Genomic DNA, 21,631 nt, shown 5'->3' with positions numbered 1-21,631 from the left:
TCAGGAATAAAATTAAGATTACAATACGAGTAAATTTAATTCACCTTAAACTAATTTTTTTAAAAAATAATATTGTTCATGTTCACATGAACAATGCGAGTAAAATCAATTAATTGCACTAATTTTTTTAAAAAAATAAATTCTTGTAATGTTTTTCAAAAAAAAAAAAAAAAACTAAAACTATAACAGTGCGAGTGAATTAATTCACTCGCACTGTTGCAACAGTGGAGCCATACTGTTGCAACAGTGGAGCATGGCTCCACTGTTCACTGAACAGTGGAGCCATGCTCCACTGTTGCAACTTTTCTACCCTACGAGAAGCAGCATTTTGCTGCTTCTCCCAAACCTGAGGCGCGGCTGAGAATTGGATGGGTCCCACATCAAAAATCTGTTTCCTTTTGTTAACCAAACGGTATTTTGCGTGGCTTGAAACTCACGCAGCCACGTTACCAACAGGCACTTAAAGAGCACAAAACGATGTGTGCTTAGTTGTTCGGATTGAGATTTGAAAGGGATTCGTGAGAGTAACTCTATTGAATTTTTATGTTTAGAATAATTTTTGGGGTTAAGAATTGAATTTTAAATATAATTTAATTTTTAAAATTGTTTTAAAAATAAATTAGATGTAAACCTTTTTTATTTACAATTTTAAAATAAAAAAATGTAATGTTAAAACTATTTTTTGTTAAAATATCCATCAAGCCTTTTTATAAAAAAAAATATTTAAATAAATAATGTAAAAAATAAAAAAAATAAAACGAATTGAATTAAATTTTCTATCTTTTAAACACATAAATTCAATTTATTTATTAATTAAATTTAAATCAAACACTATAACTTCAATTAGTAAATTGTTAGTGGTTATTTCATATATAAAAAGCATTCGAGTTTTCTTTTATGTTTAAAAATCATGTAAATGATGTTAAATTATATATCTAATATTTGTTAAATTTATTTATATTATGTAATTTGAAAAGAATACATTAACCAATACTTGGTACTTGAATAGATATTATACGAGGCTAAGGGACATTAACATTTTAATTTTATATATTCTTTCAGATTTTTTATCAAAAAGAAATTTACATATTCTTAATTAATAATAATTAATTATCATTATCATCACAATCATGTATTTATAATTATAAATTAAACTTCAATTATAATATAAAGTTAGAAACTTAAGTTTGATTTTTATAAGATTTGTAATTATTCATAATAAGAAAATCAAAGAATTTTTTTTTTTTTGGTTTTTTATAAACTAAATCTTAGTTAGAAAGTAAGGATTATATGATTAGGTTTGTTTTACAGGGATTATAATAGTTATATAAATTAACAAAAAAAATAAAATAAAATAAAAATAAAAATATTTTAACCCTGACCAAGCTAGATAAACTTGCGACTTAATTGAATTAATCAAGCTGGATAAGAACCCACACTCAATCAAATCGGATAATATTTATAACTTGGTGAGTCAATCCCTATCTTTCCTCAAGATAAAATAGTCTTTTTGATGATTCTAATAATATTTGCTGGGAATCTTTTCCCCGTGACCTTTCAAAGTGATAAGGACAAGAATCATTCACTTTTTTTTATATATAGAATTTGTTTGTTAGTGTGATTCAAATGTATTTTTTAAGGTTTTTTAATTTTTTTTAAATTGTTTTGAAATGTTAATATTAAAAATAATAAATTAAAAAATAATATTTATCTGGTACGATTTCTCTTCAAATTTATACAGTTGCTAAAGGCTCGATTTTTTTTCTTCAAATTTGGAACAAATATATAAAAAAGAAAGAAGCCTTTTTATTTGCGTGCACGGAAATTACCCCCACAATTACATTGTTTTCGTGGAACTAGAATAAATCTAGAATTGAGTAATTAAGTTAGACCTTTTATACTTTATATTGTTTTTTTTTTTTTTTTATCTTTTTTGAGTGATGGGTTGTCTCTGGTTAGTTTCTCAACCCATTTATGCAGTGCAAGTGAGCTAAGCGAAACACGAGCATGCATAGGCATCTATGAACCTTTTGGAGCTCGATCAACGATCAACCTCGAGCATGGAGTGACGTTAAGGAATGGACTTTATCGTTTTTTTTTTAGCCCCTTTTGACTTGATTAATGTGTCATATTCCACCATTTATTTTCAGAAACATTTTCTCGACAAGTATTCCTATTTTTCAACTTTCGTCTTTATAATTATTTCTTCATTAAAATATGTTTAACTAACTCTTTTCCGAAATAGAAAGCAAAAGATCTCTTTAATTTATTTATTATGAAAATAATGAACCATAAGGAAATAAAAAAAAATCTATGTTAACCAAATAAGGACCCTTTCAAGTGAAAAAATTGGGAAAAAAGCTATGTTCTAAAAGGGCGTAGTTTCTGCTTTTGAGTGTGTTGACAAACTGCAAAGAACACAAGCGCCTCCACTTATATTTACCTGATGATGCTTTTAGCTATGGCATCTCCTTTTCTGTTCCTTGTATCTTGCAGTTGCAGACAAACTTTGTTTTTTTAACACAACTGCTCGAAAATTCCTTGCGAACCCAACACAAGACGAGCCTTAATCCGCAGGTTTACGTACATGATCTTGACTTTATCAAGACATTAAAAAGAAAAAAAACTTTGTGGCCGGTGTGCATGGAATCATGAATATTTGGATTTAATTAGGGCCCCATTAATATATTTTTCTCCACGTTGATTTCCTCTTCGATGTCCACCAGCTTCCCTTCCTGCAAACGCAATTGACTCTGTGTGGTCCAATCTATCTCTCTGAATATTATTTATCAATGCAAATTCCAGAAATACTTCGCTAACTTCTGTGTTCTGACGAGCTCCTTAACGACTACATGTACTGGCATGGCTTCATTTCCAGCTCAAACATTTCTAGTCTAAAAAAATCCATTACTTGTTCTTCGCAAGACGTCAGTCTCAGATTATTTTTCTTCTCACATCGCTCTCAGTTTATCAAGTAGGCTACGGAATCAAATTCAATGCCTACCTTAGCTTGGAGATCGATGGGGTTGCAGAATTACTTGAGCAACCATCTTTTATATTTAAGCTCTATATAATTAAAACCAATGAATTATCTCTTCACCAACCCAGTTTGCTCCACTTTATTAATCACCTAATTCTTTGAAGGTGTGGACGTTTGATCCTCTTAATTAAAGCAGCTAAAGCATGCATTGACAAGTACCCTAATTCTTTGAAAACGTGGACACTTGATCCTCTTACAACAGCCTACGCATGAGTTGACAAATACGTACGATAGGCAAATGATAGATTATTTTTTTTATTATAAGATGAAGGATAAATAACTCAATTTATTCGATCTTATATAATTGAAATTTTTTTAATGTGTTTTTATATTTTTAATTGTGTTTATTCTGTTTTTGTATGGTATCAAATTCTCCAATATATTCTTTTACCAAGTTTTTTCATCTAATTATATTTTCATTATGAAAATGCATTTGAGCTGTACAAGAATGTAATCTTTTTTTTAAAAAAAAAGAAGAAGTGAAAACACGTGTCTTTTAAGATCTTAATATTTGATGAGTAATTTTGAAACTTTTTATTTCTTAGAAAAATTTAAGTAATTTTGAGAATAGAAAAACTTAATTGAAGAACATATTATAGAATTGAACACTATGTAAGGAAAAAATAGACGGAACTAAAAATATAAAAATATATTGAAGACTTGTTGACTTATATATAATGATATTATATTAAATCATTTATATATCATAAGATTAATAAACCAAAATAAACACATCCTTCGCCTTTCCTTTCAAGATTGGTGTCTATAGATTTAGCTTCTTAATTTGGAGAGGCCGATAACTTTCAACTTCTTGCTAGAAAATGACTACTATACGTTGTTGAAAACATTTCCATGATTCCATCCAAGGATCAGCAATGCTTTAATTGTTGATCTAAGACACATACCTAATTGATATCGGTTCTTCATAAATAATCTTTTGCCGTGGGGTTTCTTCTTTGAATTTAAGAGTATCGTATTGCGAATGGCCATGAGAAATCAAAGTCAAAACTAAATCAAGTATTAATTAGGACTGTGATTAAATATTTTTTTTTTCCTGTTCTTAGAAAAAAATAATATTTTTTTTGTACGTTAACTCTAATATTTGAATTAAAAAATCAAGAAAGGGTGAAACCTCCTTAACCCAAAGCACTAACCAAACCACTTGAAGTTAATTTTATGGTACGCTATAGCTCTTAGAAATGCAGGATAATTCATGTTTTTAAAAATTTAAAAATTATTTTTATTAAATTTTTATATATATATATATTTTGGGATAGTTTTAATGTTAATGTTAATTTTTTAAAAAAATATATTTTTAATAAATTTTTAAATAAAAAAAATTTTAAACTACAATCACAATTATATTCCCCAACAGCTCTAAAACATAAAAAGAAAGAAATGGTTCTCGACTAACAACGGTCAATCAAGGCCATGTAAAAAATAGAAAGCCATCGGAAAATAGAACGCAGCAGTAGTTTTAAACCCTTCCAATCCTCGTAATTAGATTCCCATGCACGGCAAAGATAAATTCCTAAATCTTGAATCTTGACTAAACACAGTAGGCAGGGCTACATCTAATATATATAGATCCCTTAGACCAATAAGAAAGAAACAAGATATAGTGCACGACTTAATCATGGCGAAAGTGATTGAAAAATGAAATTAGTCAGATAAGTTTCTCAATCCACCCATTGGCCAAATTAATTAAGCTAGAAAAAAGCTAGCCATTTCCTAATTGGAGGTTTATAATAGCAGACAGGCTCATCTATATCACATGGAAGGGATACGTATGTGCCAGTTATGAACATAAATGCAGCTGTTTACCAGAACAATGTGTGCTGAAATTATCATGACGCATCGAATCAACGTAGTTTGGCTGCTCGATCTGGGCTTGTTTAGGAGATTAATTTTGTTCTTTTCTGTTAATATTTACTTGTTTAGGCATTATGAGGTTTGATTCTGTTAGGTCTCTAATGATAGGAGAACTGTTCATCATTTATGCCTTAGAGAGCAACAAGAACGATTACAAGAGGAACAAGCGATGCATTCTTGCACATAACTTTCTCATGACAACCTTCCTAACTCGGTCTAAGTACTCTTATGTCCGATCATCTTGTCATCCCTGTGACAATTTTTATTTTAAGAAAAACCTTACCTGTCTGCCACAATTTTAGTGCTGGTTTGGCACATTTCTTGCTTGTCTTGGAGTAGAAAAACAAACAGTCTAATCTCCTAGCATTCTAAGCGTATTAGATTGTTAGAAGTCGCCTCAGGCATCATGTTGATAAAAATAATGCCTCAACATTGTTAATAATAAAGTTTTTTTCTTTTTTCTTTTTCCAAATCTTTTAGCCAACTGAAAGGAAAACAGGATAGTATTTCCTGAAGTTCACTCTCAACATATCCAAGCAATCATCTAAGTCTGGCATGGGTTATTAAAAATAAAAATAATGTACAAATTGTTATTTTTCTTATGAAAAATGTGCAAATCGTTTCCCTCTTTAATTAATTATAATTGGGGGGGGGGGTATTCTCCTAATGAAAATCCCACTTTACTAGTTCAACCAAAAACAAAAAATACAAATCCCTTTCCTCCCCTGAGATTCAGCTAATAGGGCTAAAGTGCATGTGGCATTTCATACACATATATATTAAGTTGCATTTCATCATATTAAACATCAAGTAATAACATATTTTATGTTGAGAATTCCGACCAATAATATTCTGATAGTTGTCCATTGGAGTCAAAGCCTACTGACATAATATTTAACGTGATTCGGTAAATCGCCTACATCCAAGGGAGAAGTTAACATTATTAGAGATAAAAAAAAAAAAACAACATAGATACATGAAGGAGGACACTCTACTCTACTGCTATTGCTCTCTCACACACTGCTAAACAAGGCAACATCCCTTTGGCAACCACTAATCTTTTTCTCTCTCACACTATCTAACTCTTTCATTTTATTCTTTAACTTGTACCTTTATTTATAGACATGAATGGTGAGATAACTTGGCCATAGATTATAACACTAATGGTAGCATCACATGGATTACGCCGTTTTATCAAATGGTTGGTGCAACTTGTTTGATAATACCCATCATTGTATTTTTTTGATAATAATAACCCTTTTTTTAGAATAGAATTGTAGATGCTGTCACATAAGTGATAATATCCCAACATTTTATTTTTTGTAAAAATAATAATGAACATTTATAAGTCAAATTTTTACTATGTTCATGTCACATTCATCCTTCATCAGTAATCTTTGTTAGATTCCAGCATTCATATAAATATCTATTGTTCTACTATATATATATATATTGATTTAGATTTAAGTGGGTTAAATAATATATATATATATATACACCTTATTCATTATTATTTATCAAGTAAGTAAGATAATTGTCTAAGAAAATTAATTATCCATGTATAGGTATCCATTGAATTAGAAATAGATTGTCATCCCTGCTCTATGGTATTGACTTTTTCCACAGCAGAAAACATTGTGAACATTGGAATAAAAGATAAAAAAAAAGAAAAAAAAAAAGAAGGCCATTTCATTTTCTGACCCGAATTTTAAACTAGCAGGTGCATGGCTGGTCAATACCAAATGGGCCTAGACGAGCTCCGAGATAAGACCTCGTCCATGCAAGAACAGCCAGATTGGTTGTATTTTCAGTTTTGTTCAAAGTTTAATGGCTGAAAGGATTTAATTAAGCACGATAAAATCCAGCGACAACCACATACGAATTCATAGGTGCTTTAAATTCATTATTTTGATGTATTCTATTACGGGGTATTTGTTTAACGCCTTTTGTTTTCCGTATTGATGGTGTTTTTTTAATTAAGGTCCAATGATGGCTTAACTTTTGGATGAGGTACAAGTTTATTCCATGAGCTTTTGGCCAAGCTAATGTTTCTGGAATATTTGTTAAATCAAATCAATCTGTTTCATTTATTATTAGCGAGATTGCTACCTGATCATATTTGATACCTATAAAATATCATTTTTTATGTATTTAGAATTTTTTTAAATATAAATAGTTATAATTAAAAAACAATTATGCTATTTTTTATTGAAGAGTCAAGAAGAGAAAAGTTAAAGCATAAGTAAAAAATTCTCTAATTTCTCATGATAAAACATATACTTTTTATTTATTATGATAAGATATTTATGATGTGAAAAAAGTATGAGCTCAGTGATTAATTGAGCCCATATTAAATCCTACGTATGAATCAACTTAGCACTTATATGAATTAAAAGATAATGGGTTATTATATTTTATTTGATTATTTTTTTGAATGACACATCTAAATAAAAACAATAAATATTGATGCATCACTTTCTATTTGTTTTTTCTCCAAAGTTATTTTTCTTAATATGCTATGCTAGCATGGTGATTGTTTATCGGGTGGGTGGAATATTAAGTGTTTGATAATGTGGTATAGTGGATTTTTTAAATTATTTTTAATTAAAAATATATATTTTAGATTTTATTATTATTTTTATATTAGTATATTAAAATTATTTAAAAATATATATAAAAAATAAATTTGATATCTTTTCAAATAAAAAATATTTTAAAAAGCACGGAAAAAAAAACTCATATAATATTTCTACATATTCAAATTCTCATCTAGTGTTGTAACAAAAAAAATAAATCTCATCCAGTGTTAATATCACAATCAAATTCTACCTCAAATTAATTTGAAGTATACAATTGCATAATTGTACCCTTTTTTTCCTTTCTAAATTTCATAGTTCGTTGTACTGTAATTTAGCAATGCATATGATGATCTAATTTTAATAGTTTGTTAATTTAAAAATAAAATAAATATACTGTTTCTTGTAATGATGTTTTGTAACGATAATATAGTTAAAACATTGTGTTGAATTGATATAATTATTTATATTTATATCATTCTTGTGGCGTGTAAACATGAATAACATCGAACGTCCATGAAATCAAAACATTTGATTCAAACCTTATTTGATCTATTTGATTATAAAAATATGTACGTAAATATACTAACCATTTTAATTATCTTCTTATTAGTTCAAAACACTTCATCAATTAATATTTATTTGTTGTTTATTGATTGAAATAATTCAAAAATGTAAATAAAATGAAAAACAAAACAATCTTGAAATATGTATATATAATATGTATATATGTATATATGTATATATAATATGCTATACATTCTCACGCATATTCCATTTTTTTTCTGTTCCGCATGTATTCTACAGAATTGCCATGCCGGCTAAGCTAAGCTATCGAAAAAAATGTGTTTGATATTACGATAAATATTATAATTATGGTTTTAAAAATAATTATTTTATAAAAAATATTTTTAGTTGAAATTAGTTTGAAAAAATAGATGTTTGGTTAAAACTGTGGTAGAAATTGAGGCTTGAACAAAAAGTAGTTTAATATGTTTGGTTAACAATGCTTTTAAAATTAAGGTTATAAAATAATTTTAAAAAATATATATATTAATATTTTTAATTTAAATATTGTAGATTTAACTATTGCTATTATATCGTGAAATAAATTATAATTTATATAAAAAAAAATTTATTGTTCCATTAAACTATCTACAATTCTATTGCATACATAATTCATTCAACAAGAACTACAGTTTTCATGATTTTTTGAGCATGCAATAAAATTATGTAAAATATTATCAGGAATAAAATTGAGATTACAGTACGAATAAATTTAATTCACCTCAAACTATTTTTTTTTTAAAAAATAAAAATTACAATTTTTTTAAAAAAAAATGTTAACTGATTTTTTTTAAAAAAAAATGATTAAAAAAAACACTTTTCACTTTAGTGAACAATGCGAGTGTGAAGGGATGCTGCATTGTTCATTGAACAGTGCAGCCGCAAAAAGCAGGTAGGACCTACTTTCTTTTTCCAAGCATTTCAAACGCGTAATTTGGTGAGACCCATAAATAATAACTTATGTTTTTTTTTGTTACCAAACATTGTTACATTTGCATTTTAAGCAAAAAAACAGACACAACAACATAGATAAACTTCATAAGCTTTGAAATTTGATGCCTTGATCCAAAGTCCAAGCTATGAGAAAGTTCGTGTATCTACGTCACCACTCTTTAAAAATATAAAATATAGTTGCAATTATTTTTTAAAATATTTTTTATTTAAAATATTATTTTTTTTATTTTTTAAATATTATTTTTGATATCATAACATTAAAATAATTAAAATAATATGAAAATATTAAAAAAAATAATTTTTTTAAAATATAAAAATAAACAATATTTTTCGTGAATACCGTCAAAAGAAAGTGTCCCAATGAGGTTGTCTGTCGCCCGAGACAGGTATCCAGGTGAGGTAAGACATATCACCGAAGCGTGGTGTCGTTCATCTTGAACTAGTTTACAGATTATTAACCACTGACGAGGAACTCGATACAAACCACATGCCGTCTGCGTGGTAAGAGCTTAAAGGTTCGAGCTCTAGGTTGCTCTGGGGGTCGGTCATGCGCTTGGACGTGTTGGACCGGGTGGTCCTCATCGTGGCCATTGCGACAATGAATGGGCTGAGGTGGTTATGAGTTAAGCACTACCTGAATCGGATGGTATATCGAATCCAAATCCAAAGAACTATCCTTTATATTTGGGCCCATGGCCCATGGAATCAACGCTCTCAATAAGATGTCGTCGTCTTATTTATTACATAGAAAAATAAATATGGATACGTGGTGTTTGTTAAGTTAATAGATTGATGGCGCGTGCTGGAGCCGAGGTAATTTCTTTATTTTAACATAAAATATGAATATTAAAATGTTATTAGCATGTTTTAAATAAATAAAAAAACCCATGACTTATATCATAAACACAACTAGATCAAGTAAGCTGATTTCATTTATTATGTGGAAGAATAAATATAATAATTGATAAGTTATAATTTTTTTTATCATGAAAAATTATAATTAGTTGATGATACGTGATTGATAAATTATGAAGTTTGGGACACGTTATAACAAGTACTCCATGCATGCATGCATGCTTTAAACTTTTTATAATTAAATTAATTGAACTATGATTTTTTAGGCATGAATATTCCGCCATACATCTATGTATTACTTGCTTGAAATTATATTTCAATTGTATTTGGAGTGAGTTTTGAATAATATCGTTTATAAATATATTAATTCTAATTAATTTACAGATTAATTTAAAAACATTTTTCATCATCAAATAAAAAATTTAAATTATGCCTGGATTGTTATAAATTTATGCTGAAGCAAAGCATCGATTCCCTTTCATTTTTTATAGTGTTAAAGTGAAAGACTAATGATATTTATTTACGAGTAAAAGAAAAAGGATAAAAAAAGCTTCGAATACCAGGGAAATTAAAAAAAATGCTAGGAATTTTTTTTTAAAGACAACACAATCAGTAGGAAAAAAAGACAATAGTCTTGGCTCTAAAATAAATAAATAAATAAAACAAAAAAACCAAGACATTATTATATTATTTCCCTTAACTTTAATATAACAGCACAATATATTAAGTATTTAGAGCTGTTTGATTTTGTGTAATATTTATTTTTAAAATATATTTTAATTTTTTTATATTAATACATTAAAATAATTAAAAAAAAAGTTTCAGTTTTTTTTTTAATACCTTTAAAACTAGAAAAAAAAAAAAAGTCTCCTACGCTTCAAGCCTTCTGATTCCAGAAAACAAAAATCAAATTAAAATAAAAAAAATTAAACGCTAACGGACTCCTCTCACTCTCCCTCGACATCCATGACCGCTACCTCCCTTTCCATGTCAAAGCTCCATTACTCTCTCAGGTCTGATTCCCTTCTCCCCTCTCTCCCTGCTCCTCTCTTTATTTTTTTTCCCTCTCTCCACACGCAGCACTGTCTATTCACTCGCTTCAGAATCCTTCACTTTTTTTTCCTGTTAATATCGTTAGATTCTTTGCTTAAACTAAAGCAAAGCTATGGATAATTACTTGCATTAGAAAGAGATGATTCTGTTTCTAATTTGTTGTTTTTTTTTTGTTTTTTATATATTTAGGTTTTGATAGGTTGTGCCTGGATTGTTATTTTGTGTTGTTTTGGTTGGTTAGTGATGGCATTAGTTTGTTAATTGAGGGGAAAATGAGGTTTGATTTTTTTATAATAGAGAAATGGAAAGTGATGATTTGTCGAATTATAAGGATTTGGAAGCTAAGTTAGGGTCACAGAAGGGTTTGTCAAAGAATTTGTTGAAACCTAGGGTTAACAAAGGAATGGAGGAGCAGAAGAAATTGTTGGGGAAGCAAATTGAGGTTGGTATCGATTCAGATGATAATGAGCCTATTGGGTCTTTGTTCAGGTTGAAGAGACCTAGAAACTCTAAAAAGGTTAAGGTGGTTTTGGAGAAGATTGAAGTTAGGGAAGATAAATTGGCGACTGAAGATGAGGATTTGGGAGGAATGGATGATACACTTGCGAGTTTTAAGAAGAAGTTGAAAGCTCCTAAGAAGGGTTCGGGATCTGTAAGTGCCATTCAAAATGAAGGTGATGAGTTATTGGATGGAAATGTGGAGAAAAAAGTACAAAACAAGCATAAGGAGAGAGCGAGTAAAGTGGAGAGTGGTTGGAAGAGAGTGAGAACTCGGGGTGATGCTGCGGTTGATGATGATTTGGAGGGTTTGGGATCTCAGGGTGCTATGTTAGAGAACCAAGAAGAGGAAAGTTTGTTGCCTGGCGAGAGTTCAAGTCAGTCTTTGGATAAGTTGGAAGATTCAATATCAGTTTTTTATCAGAAGAAGCAATCGGATTTGCTGAGGAAGTCTTGTGCAAATTCGAGTTCAAAGCAAATTAATAGGGTTCAGTGTTTGGAGGCCAGATTAAGCCCTGGATCTGGAGTTGGTTGTGGGGGTTCCAAGGATGTGGATTTAAGTACATTCAGATCCACTCCTGTCTCAAATGTGGTCTGCAAAGATCTGGAAGCTGGAGACAGTTCTCATATAGTTGCCAATTTGAGTTTGTTAGATTCTACCTCTAGACAAATTTTGAATACAAAAAACCAGAGGCTTGATAATGGGTTTGGTGAAACTACCTATTGTATAGAAGAAAACTCTGATAGAATCAAAGGGCTCTCTGTGAGCAAGGATGAAAGTATGAAATCCAATGACAAGAGACATGGTAAATCTTCAGAAGTTACTGCTGAGGTTGCTGCACCCGCATCTCCAGCATTGGGATCTCAACATGGGGCGATTGAAGATGAAGAAACGCAGGACCCATGCATCTCAGATTTTAAAGGGGAACCTATGGGGAAACCTTGTAGTTCATATAGAATTTGGAATGAAAGTCATTCCGCTTCAGGCAATAATGATGGCTTGGAAGCTCAAACTTTAAAGAATGGGTTAAAGCTTTGTTCTGTGGGTAAAGTAAGCACCAGGAACACATTAGAACAACAATCTAAGGGTGTTTCAGCTGCATGCATTTCAAATGCAGAACCTCAAATTTCAATATCTTCGGGCGGAAGAGAAGTCTCAGCCTCCTCTAGCCCTAATAGTCAAAATGATCTGCAGGATCTTGCTTCAGTTCCAAAAAAGGAAAATGTGGAAATATCTGATGTTAGGTTATCACCTATTACTGTAACATCCAGAGAAGTCCACAAATGTACATTTTCTTTGTGCATGAACCACAATGGGAACTCCTTAGATTATCTTTCCATCAATGAAGAGGCCAATGGACCATCTCCTCGATCTGTAACTCCAGAAGAAAATGAAAGTTATCCAGAAGATGCTGTATCAGTGCCAGATTCTGACATCAAAGATGGTCACTTAGCAGCTGTACATCGTGCTATGCGGAAGCCCAAAAAGCGTAGACTTGGAGACATGGCTTATGAAGGGGATGCTGATTGGGAGACTTTGATAAATGAGCAACAATTCCTGGAAAATGACCAATTTGTTGAAAGTGACCGATCTTTTAGAACCAGAGAGAAGTCTGATTCTTCTTCAAATAGTGCCGAGGCTGAAAATTGTGGGATCGCAGCAGTTTCAGCTGGATTGAAAGCACGTGTAGCAGGTCCAGTTGAAAAGATCAAGTTTAAGGAGGTCTTAAAGCGCAAAGGTGGGCTTCAAGAATATTTGGAGTGCAGGTTAGTTATTATTATTATTTTTTTAAAATCTGGCTGTGCATTGCACGCAGTACAGTTCCGGTAATTTCTTTTTACCTTTTTCCCTCCTTTTTTTTCTTGTTACAGTTCAGAAGAGCTGTTTTCTTTTGTTATTTGTCGTGTTATCAAGTTGACACCAACGGTTCTTTATGTTTAGTGGCATTGGATATTGCTATATATGCTTTATACTGTTGTTTTTGTATCCACATCTAATAGCTACCCACCACCTCTTCTGAATCAACTGGCAAGTATCATTCCAGCCAGAGCAAAAGATCTTGGAATCTTGGTCTGTTGTGCCTTTTTATGTGTTGGAATCACAGGGATATCCAAGTAGCCAACTATCTGTCCATCTTTCACTTGTTGCTATTTCTTGTTCTATACAATAGTATGTTTGAAGGACCATATATTATTTTATGGATAGTGAATATATCCATTGGAAGGTGGCTTCTGTTAAGAAATATATTGTGATTATAGGCTGTCTATTGCTAGCCTCCTATTTCCACGAAATAGATATAATGTTGATCTCGTTTCAGTTTGCATTTTTTATAGCATAGCTTGTAAGAGCAGCAATGCTGTTGTTATTGTATCTTACTATGTTGGCTCTTTATAGTCTTCCCGTTCAGAGACTAGAATTAGTCGTCCTCCTATTTTCTTGTTCTCCCAAAAGAATATGTTCTTGGGATGGATTATGGTTACCATAATAGACTATGGACTGTGCCCTTTTTCCCATTGCTTACTTGATTGCCTTGGTGCATTGCAGGAATCGGATATTGGGTCTTTGGAGCAAAGACGTTAGCCGTATATTGCCTCTTGCAGACTGTGGCATCACCGAGACTCCTTCCCAGAATGAATCTCCCCGTGCTTCTTTAACAAGGCAAATCTATGAATTTCTTGATCAGAGTGTAAGTTGTGTTACTTTTGATCTTGTTCTTTCATGCACGTTCACAGCTGATGCCTCCTCATCAAAAAAATTAAAAATAAATAAACAGTCCAATATTTTGGTTCCAGTTACATCATGTCTGGCATCTAAATGCTCATAATATGTTGACAGGGCTATATAAATGCTGGAATTGCTTCTGAGAAAGAGTGTGCAGAACCTAGTGCCAATCACAATTATAAACTTGTCGAAGAAAAAACTTTCGAGGGAAATCCTGGAGCTTCAGTAGCCGATTTAGAAGATGGGGTCTCCTTTATCCTTGGTCAGGTTAAAAGTTCTCAAAATTCCTTGAAGCCAAAGGACAGAGTTCCAATGGATAACCAAGACCTGGCATTGAAAGCTTTGAAAAGTGGGAAGCTTGTTACTCCAATGACACTGGATTTACCCAATGTCAAGGAATGTGAAGAATGGCCAGCTGAAGATATTAACCAAAATAGTGTTAGCAATACAAAGTTATCTAATGGGCTGGCCAGTTTGGATGTTTTGAGCACTGATCCATCTTGCACAATGTTGGATAGCAGGACGGCCCCTGTAATAAATCCAGAGTTAAGGAATGGCTTGCAGAGTGTTAAATCTAACTCTTGTGCTGAAATGGGAGGAAGTCATAAATTGCTGTGTGATTCCAAAGACAGAAAGAAAATAATTGTCATTGGAGCTGGTCCTGCTGGCTTAACTGCTGCACGTCACTTGCAACGTCAGGGTTTTTCTGTCACTATACTCGAGGCTCGGAGTAGAATAGGTGGTCGTGTTTATACAGATCGCTCATCTCTTTCAGTCCCTGTAGATCTTGGGGCTAGTATTATAACTGGAGTTGAGGCTGATGTGACTACTGAAAGAAGACCAGACCCTTCCTCATTGATTTGTGCTCAGTTGGGCCTTGAGCTAACTGTGCTAAATAGTGACTGTCCTCTTTATGATATTGTGACTGGAGAAAAGGTTCCTACAGATCTGGATGAAGAATTGGAAGCAGAGTACAACAGCCTTCTTGATGACATGGTCTTGGTTATTGCTCAGAAAGGGCAACATGCTATGAAAATGTCTCTGGAGGATGGTTTAAGCTATGCCCTCAAGACACGTCGCATGGCACACCCTGGAGCCTTTTTCGATGAAATTGAATCAGGAAATGCAGTGGATGCTTTATATGATTCCAAAACTTGTAGTGTTGATGGTGGAGCTCCTGAGAATTCTAAAGAGGAGATTCTGAGTCCTCTTGAGAGGAGGGTTATGGATTGGCATTTTGCTCATTTGGAGTATGGCTGTGCTGCTTCTCTCAAGGAAGTTTCTCTTCCCTACTGGAATCAAGATGATGTTTATGGAGGATTTGGAGGAGCTCATTGTATGATTAAAGGGGGTTACAGTAATGTTGTCGAGTCTCTTGGGGAAGGACTCTCCATTCACTTGAACCATGTAGTCACAGATATTTCATATGGCATCAAAGATGCTGGAGCAAGCGTGAGTCATTGTAGCAAAGTCAAAGTCCGCACCTCGAATGGTAATGAGTTTTTGGGAGATGCTGTGCTGATTACCGTGCCTCTTGGGTGCCTGAAAGCAGAAGCCATCAAGTTTTCCCCTCCATTACCGCAATGGAAACGTTCTTCCATTCAGCGACTTGGTTTTGGAGTTCTTAATAAAGTAGTCCTTGAATTTCCAGATGTTTTCTGGGATGATTCTATGGATTACTTTGGTGCGACTGCTGAGGAAACTGATCGGAGGGGTCATTGTTTTATGTTCTGGAATGTCAAGAAAACTGTTGGGGCTCCTGTTCTTATAGCCCTAGTGGCTGGTAAGGCAGCTATTGATGGCCAAAGAATGAGCTCATCTGATCATGTAAGTCATGCACTAATGGTTCTTCGTAAACTTTTTGGGGAGGCTTTGGTACCTGATCCAGTTGCATCGGTGGTGACTGATTGGGGCAGGGATCCTTTCAGCTATGGTGCTTACTCCTATGTTGCCATTGGATCATCTGGAGAAGACTATGATATATTAGGCAGGCCTGTTGAGAACTGTGTATTTTTTGCGGGTGAAGCCACCTGCAAGGAGCATCCAGACACGGTTGGTGGTGCTATGATGAGTGGACTCCGGGAGGCAGTGCGTATAATTGACATATTGAGTATGGGAACTGATTTTACAACAGAAGTAGAGGCAATGGAGGGGGCACAGAGACACTCAGAGGTTGAACGCGATGAAGTTAGAGACATAACAAAGAGACTTGAGGCAGTTGAGCTGTCCAATGTATTGTATAAGAATTCTCTAGATCGGGCCAGGCTTTTAACCAGGGAAGCTTTGCTACAAGACATGTTCTTCAGTGCAAAAACCATCGCAGGACGTTTGCATCTGGCCAAAAAGTTGTTGAATCTTCCTGTTGGAACTTTGAAGTCCTTTGCTGGGACCAGGAAAGGGCTCGCTATGCTCAACTCATGGATTCTGGTACGTTTTTTATCTCACATCATCCCACCCTGTTAGGAATCTAGACCACTGGGGCTTTACAAATTATTTCAAAATTCTCAAGCTGCTAGTGTCATTTAATGATGATCATATGCAGACCAAAAAATCCTAACCATATGGATCTATTCGATTTATTGCAGGACTCAATGGGGAAGGATGGGACTCAACTCTTGCGTCACTGTGTTCGTCTTCTTGTGCTAGTTTCAACTGATTTACTTGCTGTGCGTTTGTCAGGTATATTTTCTGATCTACATGCAACTTGAGCATGTCTACTCATTGAATACAAAGCGTTAACTTGGAGAGATGTTTGATGTGATCAGACATCAGAAGTCGTGGATTCAAAGTATTAAACCATTTTTAATTGTTGAAATTTAATTTGTTTGAACAGGCATAGGGAAAACAGTGAAAGAAAAAGTGTGTGTGCACACAAGCCGTGATATACGTGCCATAGCAAGTCAGCTGGTTAGTGTGTGGCTTGAAGTCTTCCGCAGGGAAAAAGCTTCAAATGGTGGGGTAAAGTTATCAAGGCATGCAACTGCATTGGAGTCTTCAAAGAGGAAATCTTTCAACAATTCAACCTCAGGAAAGCCACCTTTGCACACTCATCATGGTGCTTTGGAGAATAGTGGCAATCTGCAGGTTTCTACATTGATTAGAGGCCCCTTTCCATCAAACTCTAACATGGAAAAAGCAAAGAGCAAGCCAGAAACTCTGAAATGCTCAAGCAGACTGGGTACTGAGGTAGAGGAGGGTAACGCAATTGCCATCTCTGAAGAAGAACGGGCTGCCTTAGCTGCAGAGGAGGCAGCTTGTGCTGCTGCCCATGCAGCTGCCCAGGTTTGTTTCTTTTGTACCCTATTCATTGCATGAAGTGCAATTCTCTTCTAAAGTTTCCTCATTCCCATGAAATTTTGTAAATCAATTCTTTGTCTACTTGGAAATATATACGAACATCCACTGCCTGGTTACTGTTTTTAGCAAAACAAACCTTGTGTGGATCTTAGCTTGAGGTTTCGAAAATCTTTTTACATGATTTTGTGGGTTGGTGGAAGAAAAATGCTACTGCATTTTGGTTTTTTCTTTTCTTTTACCCCTTCCTCTGATATATGGATGGTAATTTGGTGCATGTTAATAGCGTGTAATCCACTGTAAAAAATGACGAACATGTGTGCAAGGATACCACTAGTTTTTCATCTTGATTGTACCTAGACTAGCTCTTTCCTTTTACTTTAAGGCTGCTTTCTTTTCTCATCCAGTTGTGATTACCTTTATGAATAAATTAAATAGCAGTAGCACATTGCAGGCATATGCATCATCAGAAGCCAAGTTTAGCACATTGGTGCAGCTGCCTAAGATACCCTCATTTCACAAATTCGCTAGACGGGAACAATATGCACAGATGGATGAATATGATCTCAGAAGAAAGTGGTCTGGTGGTGTTCTGGGAAAACAAGACTGTATATCAGAAACTGACTCAAGAAATTGCAGGGTTAGGGACTGGTCTGTTGATTTCTCTGCTGCCTGTGCTAACTTTGATAGTTCAAGAATGTCGGGTGATAATCTATCTCAGCGGAGCCATTCAAATGAGATTGCTTCACATATGAGTTTTAGAGAGCAGTCTGGAGAAAGTGCAGCGGTGGACAGTAGCCTTTTTACAAAAGCATGGGTGGATACTGCTGGTAGTGCAGGCATAAAGGGCTATCATGCCATTGAGAGATGGCAATGTCAAGCAGCAGCAGCTGATTCAGATTTTTTCAATCGGGCCATGCATATAAAAGATGAAGAGGATTCAAACACAAGTTCTAGACCACTGACCTGGAAGCATGATGGAAGAGCAAATGAGAGCTCCATCTCACAGGTCACTGTAAACAAGGAGCCATCAAAACATCATTCTCGAGGTGCTGATCGTATTAAACAGGCTGTTGTTGAGTTTGTTTCATCATTGCTCATGCCTGTTTACAAGGCAAGGAAAATTGACAAGGAGGGGTACAAATCAATAATGAAGAAAATTTCAACCAAGGTTTGCACATTTTTCCTCCAGCTCCTCCTTTATTCTATATTTTGTTTCTAATTAATTGCTCTTGGGCTATAAATATGTACGATTTGGTTATCCAGGATGTTGCAACTATCTGTTCTGTCACTGTCTTACATATATACTATTTGTCATCAGGTCATGGAGAAGGCTACAGATGCAGAAAAAGCCATGGCTGTTTCTGAGTTTCTTGATTCCAAGCGCAAGAATAAGGTGTGTACCCCAATAGCTTAGTATTGACATCAAGTCTTCCCTCCTTCAATGTAGATATTTCCATTCCTTCTGAGAAGATTCCTTGCTTGCTCAAGAAACATTCCTTTGCCAAGCTTTTAATACACCGGAACTTGTTTTTTGGTTTGGCAGCAATAGTATAGTTCCTAATTATCATTTATACATCATATACTGCCCAATTTACTTGGAAATTTTGCATCAGTTACCTATCCATCCTTCATCACCCATCTTTTCATGAGCATGAAGCAGAACTTCTTTTTATTGTTCTTTTATGTTATTACCTCTTAGAAAAAACTTTTCTTGTGGGTAATATCTTTCCATGAGTATGTTTTTTCATTCTATGATCTCGATGTTATTTTCCATTTTCATCCTCTCTGAAACTTAATAATCTTTGGATGCTTTTAATATGCAGATCCGTGCCTTTGTGGATAAATTGATTGAGAACCACATGGCAATGAAGCCAGCTGTTGAACCTTGACAGTCCCCAGAATTGACTTGCCTGTTTTCAAGTATGCTTCTGTGACATTTACAGAAAGTCCATTCATTTATGTTCCTTCACGAGTTCACAGTATAAGATGTTAGCCATGGAGTTTGTGGCTCGGCACCTGCATAGATGCTTTAATTTTGGAGTGCCAATATGCTGTTAATGATGCAGAAAGGGGACAGTTTTCCTGTTGAAATCAGGAGGGCCCCAGTGAAGATTGTTCGATATCCAAGTATTCTCGCAAATGTCTTCAGATTCTACTGGAGTGCAGCTCGGAGGACCAAAGGAGCGTGGCAATTGCTGTAGCTCTGATTACAAGGATCACGAGCATCAGCATATTTTGAGTCAAATTGCTCCTTGCAATTGGTTCGTCACCTTGCAATTGGTTCGTCACGTCAACAATGATTCTGAGGCATTGAGAATTGATGCCTGACTTCTTTTTAATTCAGGGATTGGCACAGAGGAGCCACTACTTAGTCCTGACATTTTCTTGTTTGCTATGTGTACAGTCTAGGATTGTTTCAGTCTTGACAATTGACAAACATACAGAATATTTCTCTCTTACTCCGAGAAGTGCTAAAGTGCTTCTCTGATTTTTCAAGTAAAATGTTACTAATTTTTCTTTTCTCTGAAATTTTAATACAAGGAACATGTTCTGCATTTATGGCAGCCTTTCTAGGCTATGCTTTGTCTATTTGCTCTCTGTGTGTGTGTTTGCATTTGTTGATGTGCATTGACGTAGCATCAATGTGCATGGAGTTTACTTTCATTACCTTAAATCCCAGCTCAGCGATGTGTACGCATGGCATTTGAAAATCAAAATGGTGAGAGGTCTTTGTAATAATTGGCTGACTTAGCGTCTGTGGAGTTCATCTTTTTTCAAAGTAGTGACTCTAGTTAATCCTTGCTTGTCTTTTGGCTATTATCTTACTGCTCACATTTTCTGTTGCTGCCAGGTTGGGAAACATATTGTGGTTGTCTTGCCAATGCGAGGTATGCCCGTTTCATATACAAGTCATTCAATTTCTCTTAATGAACTTATAGTAACTGGATGTACTGCAACATGGCAGCCTTGTGTGCTAAATATCAGTGGCATGGAACTACTGAAGATGTGGTTAATGTCCAGAAAGTGAGTTGTTTGTTCTGGCAGTAATGAAGAAAACTCTGCCCCTGGTTAGTTGATGGAACGTAACATTGCTTTTTAGCTTTGATTGTCTCCCATCATGTCACCGATCTCTTTTAGAATTAGGGAGAGAACAAAAGTTCTTTGATGACATTGGAGTGCTCATTCAGTAAATACATTCTGTAATGTGCTGACATTTGTTTTGTTTCATTTTGATCTCTTTATGGAAAGAAGAGGGCCTTTTTTGCACGACAGGTCTCCAGGATTTTTCTCCTCCGGAGCACTGCTTTACTAATGCATAATAACTTGACGGTGACCATCTTGTGGTTCCTTTTTGGACCTGAAACGACCTGGCAAGTTTCAGCTTAAATAAAACACATTTTAAGTGGTGCCTGGCCACTGCTTGTGTTGTCATTTTTTTGCACACTTCTGACTGAATTATGATTTATCTTAACTGCCTTTACGTCAACGGGTGTTATCCTTCTGTAGATGTATTGTATTACACTTTCATAATACATTGACAAGTCGTTTTGATATGATAAAAAATTCTTACATACTCTCATCTGTGTCAAATGCCTTTGTTATGTTATCTGTATTCTGTCCTCGACATGGTTTCGATTTGTTTGTCAAACAACCATAAATTATGAGAATGACATTTTACATAGGAGTTTCCAACGAGGTCTGCTTGTTCATATAATGTCCTGGATGGTTGGATTATGGGTTATGTGGGTTACATGATTCTATTCTCAGTTGGCTGGATGTTGTTTTTGTTTCTTGTCTTGCAGCAAGGACATGGGCGTTGTCTACTTTGATTCAAATTTCACCTGGTGACCTCCAAGAAAGCAAGCCGATACGCCGAAGCCCCTTCCATTCATAATAAAATCAAAGGAACAACCTGTCAATTAGGGACATGTTTGGTTTGATTTTTTGCAAGTAAATTTGGTTAGAAATACTTTGCCTTGAATCAAAAAATTATTTCTAATTTTGAATCGAAATAAAAAAAAATACATATACTTACTAATTCTAACTCCTTATCTTTGTTTTTCAAGAACAAGTTTGAGAATATGTTTTTATTAGAAATAATTTTTATTTGAATAGAAAAAAAAAACAAATATTTTTCTTATTAATTTGAATTTACAGCCACCTAAGTTTGGCCTGACAGCTGTGTGGTTGTTTTTT

At 33.9% G+C, this 21,631-nt stretch overlaps 1 protein-coding gene across 3 annotated transcripts; it reads left to right on the top strand.

The window, feature by feature from the left end:
- Positions 1–10,722: 10,722 nt before the first annotated feature.
- On the top strand, positions 10,723–20,701 carry LOC118062071 (lysine-specific histone demethylase 1 homolog 3). 3 transcript variants are annotated; one of them, XR_004689701.2, is made up of 11 exons: positions 10,723–10,877; positions 11,107–13,182; positions 13,961–14,102; positions 14,252–16,564; positions 16,723–16,816; positions 16,971–17,419; positions 17,886–18,602; positions 18,753–18,827; positions 19,258–19,354; positions 20,286–20,322; positions 20,400–20,701. XR_004689701.2 is itself a non-coding variant. In XM_035075753.2 (10 exons), the coding sequence occupies exons 2-9, from the start codon at positions 11,219–11,221 to the stop codon at positions 19,321–19,323; spliced, it is 5,820 nt and encodes a 1,939-aa protein (XP_034931644.1). In that variant the 5' UTR covers positions 10,723–10,877; positions 11,107–11,218; the 3' UTR covers positions 19,324–19,354; positions 19,501–19,989. The 3 variants fall into 3 exon arrangements, 2 of the variants coding, with proteins under 2 accessions (XP_034931644.1, XP_034931643.1); XM_035075753.2 differs by lacking the exons at positions 20,286–20,322; positions 20,400–20,701 and adding an exon at positions 19,501–19,989; XM_035075752.2 differs by lacking the exons at positions 20,286–20,322; positions 20,400–20,701 and having other exon boundaries at positions 19,258–19,989.
- Positions 20,702–21,631: the final 930 nt, after the last annotated feature.

This window comes from Populus alba, chromosome 5, assembly GCF_005239225.2.
Source record: "Populus alba chromosome 5, ASM523922v2, whole genome shotgun sequence".
Classification (NCBI taxonomy): Eukaryota; Viridiplantae; Streptophyta; class Magnoliopsida; order Malpighiales; family Salicaceae; genus Populus; species Populus alba.
The sequence above is the reverse complement of the archived record's forward strand: the minus strand, read 5'-3'. Positions and strand labels throughout refer to the sequence as shown.

What these genes read in the sequence shown, in the direction of transcription:
- LOC118062071 (XM_035075753.2), top strand. Translation starts at nt 11,219, where the DNA reads ATGGAAAGTGATGATTTGTCGAATTATAAGGATTTGGAAGCTAAGTTA. An exon ending in CAAGAATATTTGGAGTGCAG is followed by an intron (nt 13,183 to 13,960) that starts GTTAGTTATTAT and finishes GGTGCATTGCAG; the next exon opens with GAATCGGATATTGGGTCTTT. An exon ending in ATGAATTTCTTGATCAGAGT is followed by an intron (nt 14,103 to 14,251) that starts GTAAGTTGTGTT and finishes ATATGTTGACAG; the next exon opens with GGCTATATAAATGCTGGAAT.